General features: G+C 46.7%; 2 protein-coding genes across 2 annotated transcripts; both read right to left on the bottom strand.

Moving 5' to 3' along the window:
• Positions 1-3508: 3508 nt before the first annotated feature.
• Positions 3509-4606, bottom strand: LOC118575319 (smad nuclear interacting protein 1-like). Its single transcript, XM_036175909.1, has one exon. It carries the CDS (start codon positions 4604-4606, stop codon positions 3509-3511), a length of 1098 nt encoding a protein of 365 aa, XP_036031802.1.
• Positions 4607-10777: 6171 nt separating this feature from the next.
• On the bottom strand, positions 10778-11875 carry LOC118575314 (smad nuclear interacting protein 1-like). Its single transcript, XM_036175905.1, has one exon. It carries the CDS (start codon positions 11873-11875, stop codon positions 10778-10780), a length of 1098 nt encoding a protein of 365 aa, XP_036031798.1.
• Positions 11876-14065: the final 2190 nt, after the last annotated feature.

The raw sequence follows: 14065 nt of genomic DNA, 5'->3' as shown, positions 1-14065 counted from the left end.
TGAGAAGAAGGAAAATGCAGTGAGGAGTAAGAAGCGTGGTCTCAGCTCTTGGCTGCTGCTCAGTCTCTGGGCTTTTCACTCTGCCTTGGCTCTGTGTTTTTATTTAAATGAGACCACTCAGAATTACATCTACACTTACTGAACCCAGTGTTCACTGACCCTAAGGCTGGCAGCCAACAGCCTAACTTGTCAATATGGGTTGGCATGTGTCCATTGCCTCCCCCTCCCCCACACTCTCCTGTGGTGGTTGGCAGTGACTGGCCTTTACACAGGCGCTGGTTGGGTCTGAATGTAGGTCCTCAAATTGCATGCACGCCTAACCACTTCAGCCGAGCTAAGCCACCTCCATTTTCCTTGTGTGTTGGATTGTTCTCTACGTATCCAGCTGACGGCAGATTCACAACCTTCCTGCTTCAACGCTCACAAGGGTTGCGTTACAGGTGTTTGTCATTCCCACAGCTGTATTACATTTCTGCAAGGTGATACAGTGGAGACACTGTAAGAAATGGTGGAGTGACTTGGGTGAAGAAAAAGAAATTCAAGGCCAAGGGGCCTCCAATTTAGAATAAGTTTTGTTGTAAGCCAGGCATGGTGGCGCAACCCTTTACTCCCAGCCACTCAGGAGCACAGGGCAGGCGGGATCTCTGTGAGTTCAAGGCAGCCTTGTCTAGACAGGGCGTTCCAAGGACAGCCAGGGCTACCCAGAGAAACCTTGTCTCACCCAAATAGACAAAAAAACCAACAAAATGTTTTTTGCTGTAGAACGTCTTTGTAGGAGGGGAAGTGAATGTCACTTGGTGGATCAGTAATCTGGGATGAAAGGAACTAGGACAAGATGTTTACGGAGACGAAAGAACAGAGAACCGTGCTGAAACATGAGGCTCCCCAACTGACTTAAACCAGTGAGAAACTTTGGTTTCAAATCATTCTTCAAATTTTTTCCAGCTGGGGTCTAACCTTCACTGTGGCGCTCTCTTAGTGAACCTGAATACAGGAAAGATGAGTTTCCCTCAAATTCCTACCATTAAGGCATGTTGGGCTCACAAGTGTGCACGGTGGAGTAGGCTGGAGTGTCCCCAGGTCCCTGTTCTAGTCACTCTCGGTGAGCTCTGCCTTCTTCCCCTTGTCAATGCTTCTCCTTAGGCTGATTTCTGAAGAATGTGCAATCTGGGCTGGCAAGATAGCTGGGTACAACAGCGTTGCCCCAAGTCTGATACCTGGCTTCCAATCCAGGACCTGTGGTGGGAGGGATAGAACTGACTCCCCAAAGTGGTCCTCTGGACTTCACATGCTTCGTTGTGGGACACAGTTGCCTGCCCTCATCACACAACACACACACACACACACACACCACACACACACCACACACACAAACACACACACTAATATTAATCAATCAACAACTAAATAATAATAAAACAAGTGTGGTGGGTGATGTAATCCAGGCTAAGATGTGAGAAGCAATCCAGGGCTCAATGGGCGCCAGCCAGGCCCTACTTTGGGACCCAGCCGAGACCTGTCTCAATTGTTTCCCCAGAGCTGAGGAACTAACCCGGGCCTTGAGCTTGCTAGGCCAAGCACTCTACCACGAACTAAGTCCCAACCCCTCAATATTTTTTTAAAATCGTAGTGCCTAAGCACGGACACTTACATCATCCTCTGCCTCAAAATGCATTGACTCTGGAGCGCACCACTTCAATACACTTGTTTATTGGTTTTTCTTAGTCGTCCGACTCAGTGTAGATCTTCCCTAGTAAATGCTGGTCCCGATCATTTCATTTTCTCCATCAACATGATCCTTCAAATTTGTCTCTTCTTCATTTTAAAAGATTATTTATTTACAGTATGGTTTTGTGTGTCATGAGTAAGGCCCCCAGCACAATGTGTGACCTTGAGAATAGCTTTGGGCAAACGTCCTTCCTAGACTGCCTGAGGCAGCGTTCTCTTGTTTCTGCTCCTCAGACGTGTATTACCTATCCTCTATGCATGTCAGAGGGTTTCTTGAGGGGTCTCGTCGCCCACCTCCCAAGGCCCTAAAGGGGACTGCAGGATTTCAAACCTGCCACCATACACTCTTTTTTTATGTAAACCCCAGGGACCAGCTAGCCCTCTCTGCAGCATTTCCTTTTTTGGGCAGACCGGGTTCTTAGTACCCTTAGACTTGCTGGGCCTGACCTGTATCAGACTGGCCTGAACTCATCAGAGATCCACTGCTCCTACGTTCGAGGCTGATGAATAAACCAGGCATAAGGCTTGGCCTTGTGACACACGCCCTTCATCCCAGCCTTGGGAGACAGAAGCTGGGTTCAGTTGCCAGCACCCACATAGTGACTGACTTTGTCTCTAATTCCAGCTCCAGAGCATCCAGCACCTTCTTCTGGCCTTCGAAGGCATGCACAAATTACAAAGCACTCATATACATAAAATTTTTTTGATAGTTACAAATTTTATTTCTTTTAGTCTCAAAAATACACGTAGATGCAAACCTGCTCTCTAAATGCAGACAGGCTTTGCCTATCATGTGGAATTATTTCTATTACAAAACACTGTGGTATGAAGATATGGAAAACACCATTTACAAGCACACATACTGTAAGTAATGACCTCCTTTCTGTTTACCCAGACCCCAGGTGGGAAGTTCAGAAGCTGGGCTGCCCCTTGCTTTCCACCCTTGAGAAGTAAATACCAACACATAGTCAAAGATGAAACCTAGAAATGTGGAAAACTACCCAACTCCTCTACAAAGTCAGGCAGTGTGATTCTCAAAGGGAGAAAAGAGAGGTAACATTTGAAAATGCAAAGCTGAAGAAAAAGACCAGACGATCAAAGCTGCCATGTCTTGTGTTTCGTGCGGAATCAGGAATACTCATAGGACGCAGCTCCAGAACACAGTGCTTGATAGGACACCAGCATCTATTAGAAGTCATGACCACCCTACATACTCATGTCTACACAGGTGTCACAGAGTGTCCGTTTAGCTTCGACAGTCAATAATGAGGTCATGTAGCAAATTGTCACCCCCCCCCAAAAACACTAAGTGCCAAATCAGCTTCTATGTGCTGACCTTTGGTGTATGTCGGAAGTTGTTTTGGTGACACCCAAAGCTTACTAAGATTCTCTGTTCTAGAGTTTGTCCCCCAAGCAAAACTCCTTGTCCACAAAGCTCAACAACTGTATAGGTCCCAAGAAATTGTACAAAGAGAACAAGCCACAGTGCACATTCCAAGGGCTTAAGTTTCCTTGTGCACCAGTTCAGAATGCGCCCACCACAGACACACACTTTGTCCAAAACTCCACATGGGTTGTTGGTGAGATTGTTCTGCAAACAAACGCCCACAGTCAGGCGGCTGCTGTACCGAGTTCAACAAAACACGAAGTCAGAGTTCTCCTAGGGCCACACAGCTGGGCAGCAACAGAGGAAAGATTTAAGGTAAAAGGACACGCTGGAGAGTCAACCCAAGGCCTCCACTCACAATGGTTTCTAACACTGCGGGAAGCTTCTCAGTTGCTAGCTGTCAGACACCATTTCCTCCTCTTCCTCTTCCTTTCTGTCTGCTTCAGAGGTGTCTGAAGACTCATGGAGCAAGACATATTCTCTGCTGCTGAACCCAAATTTAAGGACATCCTTTTCCTTCAGTTCGTAGTATCTCTGTGGCTCAATACGCGCGTGGTTCAAGAAGGTTCCATTGCTTGAGCCCAGGTCAATGATGTAGGGCTTCACCGTCCGTCCAGCTGTGCCGTCGGCACGCCTGTGCTCCACAAGCCGGTACTGGAAGACTGCATGCTGCTTTGAGCAAGAGGGATGGTCGATGGGAATGTCGGCGATGAGGCGATCCCGACCCAGAAGGTAAGCACTCTGCCTGTGGATGTACATGACCGGAAGCATGTCGTCATTTTTAAAGGGGTAGAGACGCCACCGTTTTTTGGGGATCCGGGCTTCTGGGGGTTCGTTGTACTTAATGACCACACCCCGGAAGGTATTGGTGTCCTCAAGAAGTGCCCCAGAAAGTTCAAGGCTTGGTTTTTCTTTAACAGGCACCTCTTTACTTCTGTTACCAGCAGGGCGAGGGATCACCTCCTGAGCCTCACCACCAGCACCTTCCTTCTGCTGGCGATGCTCCTGGCGGAGGCGCCTGGCATCCTGAAAGTTCCTCTCTTCTTCCTGGGCCTGCAGAATCTGGCTGTCTCCATCCCGACCCTGCCCACTGACAGGCCTCTCATCCCAGCTCCTCCTTTGGTGGGAACCACTGGAGTGCTGGTGTTGCTCTCTCTTCCCAGTTCTGCCCTGGCACCGTTCTGATGGCTTCCGGGGCTGGTGATGCTCTCGACCTCTCCGTGCATGGTCCTCACGTTCCTGCTTCACTCTGACCGAGGAGTAGTGGGAACTCCGGCTTCTCTTGGTCCGTGGAGACTCGCTTCTTCTCCCTGAGGACTTGTGTTTCCTTTTGCCTGGGGACCGGCTCCAGCTAGCAGAGGCTGTGGCATCTACAGGTTCGGGGCTCAGAGGCTCCTGCTTCACCTCCAGGGTCGCCAGCGCGTCCTCTTTCGGGTGTGGCCTCCACCAGCTTCGCTCCTGCTTGGCCATCATCCTGAGAGCCGCTTGCATGTCCCTTGAGCTAAGGAGCCCTTTTTTGTTGTTGTTTTCTAGACAGGGTTTCTCTGTGTAACAACAGCTCTGGCTGTCCTGGATCTGCGAACTTGACTTGTAGACCAGGCTGGCCTAAAACTCAGAGATTCCCCCTGCCTCTGCTTCCAGAGTGCTTGGTCTAAAAGGGCCTGCAGCACCCCTGCCTGGCTACTTTCAGAAAGTCTTTCCCCTTCACTGCTGCTGAGGCTAGCTTCCTAATACCTGTCTTCAACACTGATTAGTTTAGAGGTCAAGCTCTTACGTGGTATTTTGTTGGTGTTCTGAAAAGTAAAGCTTGCCTGGAGATCAGAGGGGGCAGTTAACCATTAGAAGCCAGGGTGGCTCAGGCCTTTAAGAAACACAGAACCAAATACAGAGTTCAAAACCCAAGAGATCAGAGCACCAGCGAATAGCCTTTAGCTTACCACTCGTTGGCGTTGCTTCTCCAGAGAGAGAGCCTTCTTCCTGTGTCCTGTCATTTTATAGTCCTCTGTTCTGCCTTCTCATTGGCTCTAAACCCAACCACGTGACTTCCTCATCACTGCCTGTCTATAAGGACCTTGAGTTCTCTAGGGTGGATACTGGGATTAAAGGATTAAAGGTGTGTCCCCATGCTTGCCTGTGTCCTTGAAAACACGGAGACTTTGTCTGACTTGTGATGGGATTAAGGCGTGTTCTACCTCTGCCCTGCTTCTGTTAAGTGACTATGACCTCTAATCTCCAGGCAACTAACATCCTTCCCTCCTTCCTTCCTTCCTTCCTTCCTTCCTTCCTTCCTTCCCTTTTCTTTCTTTACTTATTTTTTGGTTTTTTCCAGACAAGGTTTCTCTGTATCTCGTAACTGTAACTCAGCTTGGAGGGGATCTGAACTCAACTGGTACTGCACACACATGGTGTACAAACATACACTTGAGCACATCCTCCTAAAATTAAAAAGAAATCTAAAAACAAACCAAGTACACATACAATAAAACTAAACACGTCCTTTAAAAATTGTTTCCTATTGGAGCCAAATTTATTTACTATTTAGAGGGAGGATCCTGTTTTGTAACCTTGGCCTGCCTCGAACCTACTGTGTAGACCTGTGGTCCCCTACTGGCAACATTTAGGCTTTTCTCCTGCCTCTGCTTCCTGAGGGCTGGGCTTGGGCTTATAGGCATGTGCCACTGTAGTTTGTATTAACAATGTAGTGTGACTGACGGGAAAGATGGTGAGGAAAGGATTCTTTACTTTTTTTAAACTTTATTTTATGTGCATTGGTGTTTTGTATGAATGTGTGTCTGTGTGAGGGTGTCAGATCCCCTGCAACTGGAATGACAGACAGTGTGAGCTGCCAGGTGGGTGCTGGGAATTGAAGCTGGGGCCTCTGGAAGAGCAGCCAGTGCTCTTAACCACAGAGCCACCTCTCCAGTCCCTGAGAGAAAAGACTCTTCTCCTCTCTTCCTCCTTTCCTTCCCTCCCTTGGTTTGTGGGGTAGGCAAATTTATTCATTGAATAAGTTTGTGTCTACGTATATGGTGAATGTGCTCTCATGTGCTTGCAGAGGCCAGAGGTCAACACTGGGTACCTTCCTCTGTTCCCTTCCTTTTTTTTTTTAAATTAATTTTTAAATTATACTCATAATACTCATAATACTCATGAATTACACTCATGATATTAATTACATTTGTGTTGATTACATTCACACTATTCATTCAATAACTATATTTATGATATTCATTAATTACATTAATTGTATTGATTTATTACATTCATGATATCATGTCTTGATACTACTGACCATTTGTGGGTTTTTCCATCATATAAAACAGAGATCCTGTACTTAGGAAATCATTGCTCTATATTCTTTTCTTCTCCATCCTGAGATAACGTCTAATCTTTCTGTGTCTATGAATTTGTATATTCCATATATTTCTTTTTTCTTTTTTTCTATATATTTCATGTAATACAATTCTATAGTATTTGTTCTTTTTAATGTAAAAACATTTTATGTACAACTGCAGGAGAAATAATACACAGGTACCTTGAACATAGAAACAGGTTATAATTTAAAAGTCCAGGGTTATTTGAAACTGGGAAATATTTTCTCTGTAGAAAATAGTAAAAATGATAACATTTCCCAATAAGCCCTTTTAAGCCAAATGATACCTGAATTATACATATAAATATTGATTAGATTCTGGGATACAGAAGAAACCTATCTTCATCTGTTCAGAGAGCTAAGTTTTACTCCAGTTGTGTAAGTGAGATCCTATTCATCTTCCCCTTCACTGTTTGATTTACGGCAAACATTTTTCTATAGGCTAATCCATAATCTAAACCGATTTTAGCCTTTCCTCCAGAAAATACAGCCAGCATTTTCTTTCATCAGCTTGATGTGGTACAATTTTTTTTGTTTGTTTGTTTGTTTTTGTTTTTGTTTTTCAAGACAGGTTTTCTCTGTGTAGCTTTGTGCTTTTCACTTTGTAGCCCAGGCTGGCTTCGAACTCACAGAGATCACCTGGCTCTGCCTCCCCAGTGCTGGAATTAAAGGAGTGTGCCACAATTGCCCAGCCCAAATTCTTATCCTAACAGTGAAATGTTTCACTGAGGCTTGCCCAGTGATTGGGCAAAACCAAAACTTATAAGCCACAGTCATCCTAGGGTCTCCCCTGCTAAATAGCTTCCTTGGATCCTTGGTTTGCAGTCTGATTGTCCTTTGGTTTGTATCTAGTATCTACTTATGAGTGAGTACATACCATATTTTTCCTTCTGAGTCTGAGTTACCTCACTCAGGATGATATTTCCTTGTTCCATCCATTTGCCTGAAAATTTCATGATGTTATTGTTATGCTCTGCTGAGTAGTACTCCATTATGTCTATGTACCACATTTTCTTAATCCATTCTTCAGTTGAGGAGCATCTAAGTTGTTTCCAGGTTCTGGCTATTATGAATAATGCTGCTATGAACATAGTTGGGCATTTATATTTGTGGTATGATTGAGCATTCCTTGCGTATATGCCCAAGAGTGGTATTGCTCTGCCTCCCACGTGCTGGGATTAAAGGCGAGCACCACCACAGCCACCCTGTGTATGTATTATTTAAAAGAATGCTTTCACTCACTCCTTTGACCTTTTCCATGTGCTCATGACTGACTATGCTGGAGGGGTAGGGGGTCTTTTATTCCCTCTAGATTTGACTTTCAATGCCTATGCTGGGTCTCATTTAGGCCCTCCCTGAACTATTCCTTGGGACCAAAAGGAATAGTTGTGCTCATTTCAATCAGTCACTTGCAAGGCAAGGGATTTGGACAGGATCCATTGACTATGAAGGAGACCCTCAGAACCAGAGTGTAACAAAGAGGAATTAACCACAAAGCCCAGCAGAGGAGTCTAGAAGGCCAGTGGAAATGTGATTGCAGAGCAAAGAGATACAGAGTTGGAGGTCATTTGCATTAATGTGAATTTGAAGACCTGGGAGAATTTGAGATTATTTAGAGGGATGGTGTTTGTGAGAAGAACAAGAGAAGACAGAGGAACAGAGAAACAGTTCTGGGTGATTGAAGGTAGCAAAGGAAGGAGAGATAGGGCAAAGACGCAGTGTTAATGGAGCCAAAGCAGGAGCAGCTACATCTCTCTGAAGGCACGGCTTGAACGTTTCTGAAGTGTTCTTTCCAGTGCTGGAGAGATGGTTCAATCTATTAAGCGCTTGCCTTGCAAGCATGAGGAACTGGTGTTCAATCCTGAGGACCCACATTTTCACAATGCCAAGGTAGCTCAACAAGCTGGCTCAGCAGATAAAAGTACTCGCCTATAAGCTTGACGGACCCACAACAGGGAAGGACTACTGGGGATGATTCTCTGATCTCTGCATATGCATTGTGGCACACACACGTGCCTGCCTGCATTCATACATGCACACAACACACAAACACACACACACACACACACACACACACACACACACACACACACACACACATACTCATACTAATAATTAATCAATCAACAACTAAATAATAATAAAAGCAAGTGTGGTAGTGTGTGCTTGTAATCCCAGAGCTAAGGGTGTGGAGACAGGCAGATCCCAGGGGCTCACTGGGCAGCCAGCCAAGCCTACTTAGGGATCCCAGGCCAGAGACCCTGTCCTAGTTTTTTTTTTTTCCATGGCTGAGGACCGAACCCAGGGCCTTGTGCTTGCTAGGCAAGTACACTACCACTGAACTAAGTCCCCAACCCCTCAATTTTTTTTTTTAAAGTCGGTAGTGCCTAAGCAAGGATACTCTACTTCATCCTCTGGCCTCCAATATGCATGTGCTCTGGAGCGCACCACTTCATACAGGTTTGTTTTTGGTTTTTCTTAGTTCTCCGACTCAGTGTAGATCTCCCTAGGTAAATGCTGTCCCGATCATTTCATTTTCTCCATCACAATGGCCTTCAAAGTTTGTCTCTTTCTTCATTTTTAAAGATTTATTTATTTTACAGTATTGTGTTTTGTGTGTATGAGCAGGCCCCAGCACATGTGTGACTAGAGAATAGCTTTGGGGAGACTATTCTTGCCTTAGACTTGCCTGAGGGATGCTTTCTCTTGTTTCTGCTCCTCAGATGTGTAGTACCCTGCTAGCTAGCAGGTCAGAGGGGTTCTTGAGTGGGTCTCCTGTCCCCACCTCCCAAGGCCCCAAAGGACTGCTAGGATTTCAAAGGCCTGCCACCACATCTGGCTTTTTATGTAAACCCCAGGGAGCCAGCTGAGCACTCTCTGCAGCATTTCCTTTTGTTTTGGGAGACAGGGTCCCCTTAGTACCCTTAGTACTCTTGCCTGGCCTAGAGCATGTAGATCAGACTGGCCCTGAACTCACAGAGACCCACCTGCTACCGCTGGAGGGCTGAGAATAAAACCAGGCAACAGGCTTGGCCATGGTGGCACACGCCTTCCATCCCAGCTCTTGGGAGACAGAAGCTGGGTTCAGTTGCCAGCACCCCCAGAGTGACTGACATTGTCTCTAATTCCAGCTCCAGGGCGACCAGCACCTTCTTCTGTCCTTCGAAGGCATGCACAAAGTAAAAAGCACTCAAATACATAAAATATTTTTTATAGTTTCAAATTTTATTTCTTTTAGTCTCAAAAATACACATAGATGCAAACCTGCTCTCTAAATGCAGACAGGCTTTGCCTATCATGTGGAATTATTTCTATTACTAAACACTGTCGTATGAAGATATGGAAAACACCATTTACAAGCACACATACTGTAAGTAATGACCTCCTTTCTGTTTACCCAGACCCCAGGTGGGAAGTTCAGAAGCTGGGCTGCCCCTTGCTTTCCACCCTTGAGAAGTAAATACAAACACATGTTCAAAGATGAAACCTAGAAATGTGGAAACTACCCAACTCCTCTACAAAGTCAGGCAGTGTGATTCTCAAAGGGAGAAAAGAGAGGTAACATTTGAAAATGCAAAGCTGAAGAAAAAGACCAGGCGATCAAAGTTGCCATGTCTGTGTTTCCTGTGGAATCAAGAATCCTCACAGGACGCAGCTCCACAACCCAGTGCTGGATAGGACACCAGCACCTATTGTAAGAAGTCATGACCTCCCTACATACTCATGTCTACATAGGTGTCACAGAGTGTCCGTTTAGCTTCGACAGTCAATAATGAGGTCATGTAGCAAATTGTCACCCCCCCCCCAAAAACACTAAGTGCCAAATCAGCTTCTATGAGCTGACCTTTGGTGTATGCCGGAGGTTGTTTTGGTGACACCCAAAGCTTACTAAGATTCTCTCTTCTAGAGTTTGTCCCCCAAGCAAAACTCCTTGTCCACAAAGCTCAACGACTGTATAGGTCCCAAGAAACTGTACAAAGAGAACAAGCCACAGTGCACATTCCAAGGGCTTAAGTTTCCTTGTGCACCAGTTCAGAATGCGCCCACCACAGACACACACTTTGTCCAAAACTCCACATGGGGTTGTTGGTGAGATTGTTCTGCAAACAAACGCCCACAGTCAGGCGGCTGCTGTACCGAGTTCAACAAAACACGAAGTCAGAGTTCTCCTAGGGCCACACAGCTGGGCAGCAACACAGGAAAGACTTAAGGCAAAAGGACACGCTGGAGAGTCAACCCAAGGCCTCCACTCACAATGGTTTCTAACAGTGCGGGAAGCTTCTCAGTTGCTAGCTGTCAGACACCATTTCCTCCTCTTCCTCTTCCTTTCTGTCTGCTTCAGAGGTGTCTGAAGACTCATGGAGCAAGACATATTCTCTGCTGCTGAACCCAAATTTAAGGACATCCTTTTCCTTCAGTTCGTAGTATCTCTGTGGCTCAATACGCGCGTGGTTCAAGAAGGTTCCATTGCTTGAGCCCAGGTCAATGATGTAGGGCTTCACCGTCCGTCCAGCTGTGCCGTCGGCACGCCTGTGCTCCACAAGCCGGTACTGGAAGACTGCATGCTGCTTTGAGCAAGAGGGATGGTCGATGGGAATGTCGGCGATGAGGCGATCCCGACTCAGAAGGTAAGCACTCTGCCTGTGGATGTACATGACCGGAAGCATGTCGTCATTTTTAAAGGGGTAGAGACGCCACCGTTTTTTGGGGATCCGGGCTTCTGGGGGTTCGTTGTACTTAATGACCACACCCCGGAAGGTATTGGTGTCCTCAAGAAGTGCCCCAGAAAGTTCAAGGCTTGGTTTTTCTTTAACAGGCACCTCTTTGCTTCTGTTACCAGCAGGGCGAGGGATCACCTCCTGAGCCTCACCACCAGCACCTTCCTTCTGCTGGCGATGCTCCTGGCGGAGGCGCCTGGCATTCTGAAAGTTCCTCTCTTCTTCCTGGGCCTGCAGATCCTGGCTGTCTCCATCCCGACCCTGCCCACTGACAGGCCTCTCATCCCAGCTCCTCCTTTGGTGGGAACCACTGGAGTGCTGGTCTCGCTCTCTCTTCCCAGTTCTGCCCTGGCACCGTTCTGATGGCTTCCGGGGCTGGTGATGCTCTCGACCTCTCCGTGCATGGTCCTCACGTTCCTGCTTCACTCTGACCGAGGAGTAGTGGGAACTCCGGCTTCTCTTGGTCCGTGGAGACTCGCTTCTTCTCCCTGAGGACTTGTTTTTCCTTTTGCCTGGGGACCGGCTCGAGGTAGAGGAGGCTGGGGCGTCGACAGGTTCAGGGCTCAGAGGCTCCTGCTTCACCTCCAGGGTCGCCAGCGCGTCCTCTGTGGGGTGTGGCCTCCACCAGCTTCGCTCCTGCTTGTCCTTCATCCTGAGAGCCGCTTGCATGTCCCTTGAGCTAAGGAGCCCTTTTTTGTTGGTGTTTTCTAGACAGGGTTTCTCTGTGTAACAACAGCTCTGGCTGTCCTGGTTCTGCGAACTTGACTTGTAGACCAGGCTGGCCTTAAACTCAGAGATTCCCCCTGCCTCTGCTTCCAGAGTGCTTGGGCTAAAAGGGCCTGCAGCACCCCTGCCTGGCTACTTTCATTAAGTCTTTCCCCTTCGCTGCTGAGGCTAGCTTCCTAATACCTGTCTTCAGCACTGATTAGTTTAGACTAGGTCAAGCTCTTATGTGGTATTTTGTTGGTGTTCTGAAAAGTAAAGCTTGCCTGGAGATCAGAGGGGGCAGTTAACCATTAGAAGCCAGGGTGGCTCAGCCCTTTAAGAAACACAGAGCCAAATACAGAGTTCAAAACCCAAGAGATCAGAGCACCAGCGAATAGCCTTTAGCTTACCACTCGTTGGCGTTGCTTCTCCAGAGAGAGAGCTTTCTTCTTGGGTCCTGTCATTTTTATACTCCTCTGTTGTGCCTTCTCATTGGCTCTAAACCCAACCACGTGACTTCCTCATCACTGCCTGTCTATACAGACCTGCAGTTCTCTATGGTGGATACTGGGATTAAAGGATTAAAGGTGTGTCCCCATGCTTGGCTGTGTCCTTGAAAACACTCAGACTCTGTCTGCGGGGTGATGGGATTAAGGGCGTGTGCTATCTCTGCCTGGCTTCTGCTCAATGACTATGACCTCTAATCTCCAGGCAACTAACTTCCTTCCTTCCTTTCTTCCTTCCTTTTTCTTTCTTTACTTATTTTTGGGTTTTTTGAGACACGGTTTCTCTGTAGCTTTGGAGCCTGTCATGCACTAGCTCTATAGACCAGGCTGGCCTCGAACTCACAGAGATCCACCTGGCTCTGCCTCCCATGTGTCACCAACGCCCGGCCTCCAGGCAACTTTATTAACATACAAATAAAATCACATTTCAGCACAATAAAATATCACCATATTTCCCCTTTCTAGTCTCATTTCAGCTGAGAGCCATTCCGATGAAGACTTAGAGGCTTCCAGTTTGAGGAAAGAGGATCGGCTGAGAAGGTGGTGAGATGAGATTAGCTGTGGCTGGTTCTGCTTCTCTGACCTTTTAGAATTCACCCCAATACCTGGCTCTGGGTTTGTTTTTATTAATCAGACCTTTTAAGATTTGTGTTACATCCTACATTGGGGAAGGGGTTTTGCTTTTGTTTGTGCAGGAAGAGAAAATCTATGGATACCAACAAAATTAATAAAACTTCACTTTGAACAGGAGAAACACCTTGATGAGAAGTAATAGATCATCCACCCATGTGATAACTCCACAAGATCTGAGAAAAACTCAGCAAACAAGGGTCAGGGCAGGATTCTGTTTTTTGGTTGTTTGGTTTTTGTCTTTACATGATAACAGAAATTTCCATCTTCAAGAAATCATAAGGCATAAAAACATGTTGCTAAAAGAAAAAATTAGGAGATTGTGTCTCATATCAGAAGAGCCAACTGGTGTGGGACAGAAGAAAACCAATAATCTAGGGACCATTGTTGTCAAGATTCTATTTTTCTCCATGCTTATTCTTGATTTCTGGGAATCATTTCTCACATGTCATGTCTGTTAGTAGTTAAGCAGCGCTAGGAACACGTCCCGAACACCACAGAACCACTGGAGAGTTTTATTAAAGAGGATAGAGGTGACAGGCCTGTGTGAAACACACGTGGGGAGAGAGAGAGACAGAGAGAGACTGAGAGCCTCGCGCAAGATGGCGCCGGCTTTTTGAAGGTTGGGCCGCGCATGCGTACAGGGACTCCTGTGGGTACTCCACGCATGCGTGTAGATTACATGGCTGCGCGCGCGCTTTACGCAACTACGTAAGGCCACAGAGTCCCGGTCCCGCGAGATGTCTGACCTGGAGATGGCTATTCTACACCGGAAATAGTTAGGCGGTCCACCGGGCAAGCCCAACTGTGTAATTGTCTATCATTCCCGACTCTCATGTTTTTTTTTAAAAAAGAAAAAAATGTGGATAGATGGGTATGGGACGCCGTTTCTCTCAAAGACTGCTTCAGGCTGAATGGTGGACGTTGATTGGTTTTGGGGGGAGATGGGGAGGCTGTCTCCTGAATTCCTGGGATGAAATCCTGTAGCTGTGTCCATCCTCCATGGTGTGGCTGATCC

Source organism: Onychomys torridus, unplaced genomic scaffold, assembly GCF_903995425.1.
Source record: "Onychomys torridus unplaced genomic scaffold, mOncTor1.1, whole genome shotgun sequence".
Classification (NCBI taxonomy): domain Eukaryota; kingdom Metazoa; phylum Chordata; class Mammalia; order Rodentia; family Cricetidae; genus Onychomys; species Onychomys torridus.
Note: the sequence above shows the minus strand (reverse complement) of the source record. Positions and strands in the feature narration are given on the sequence as shown.

Bases quoted from the DNA above. Each gene is read 5' to 3' on its own strand.
- LOC118575319 (XM_036175909.1), bottom strand. From the start codon at position 4,606: ATGCAAGCGGCTCTCAGGATGATGGCCAAGCAGGAGCGAAGCTGGTGG.
- LOC118575314 (XM_036175905.1), bottom strand. From the start codon at position 11,875: ATGCAAGCGGCTCTCAGGATGAAGGACAAGCAGGAGCGAAGCTGGTGG.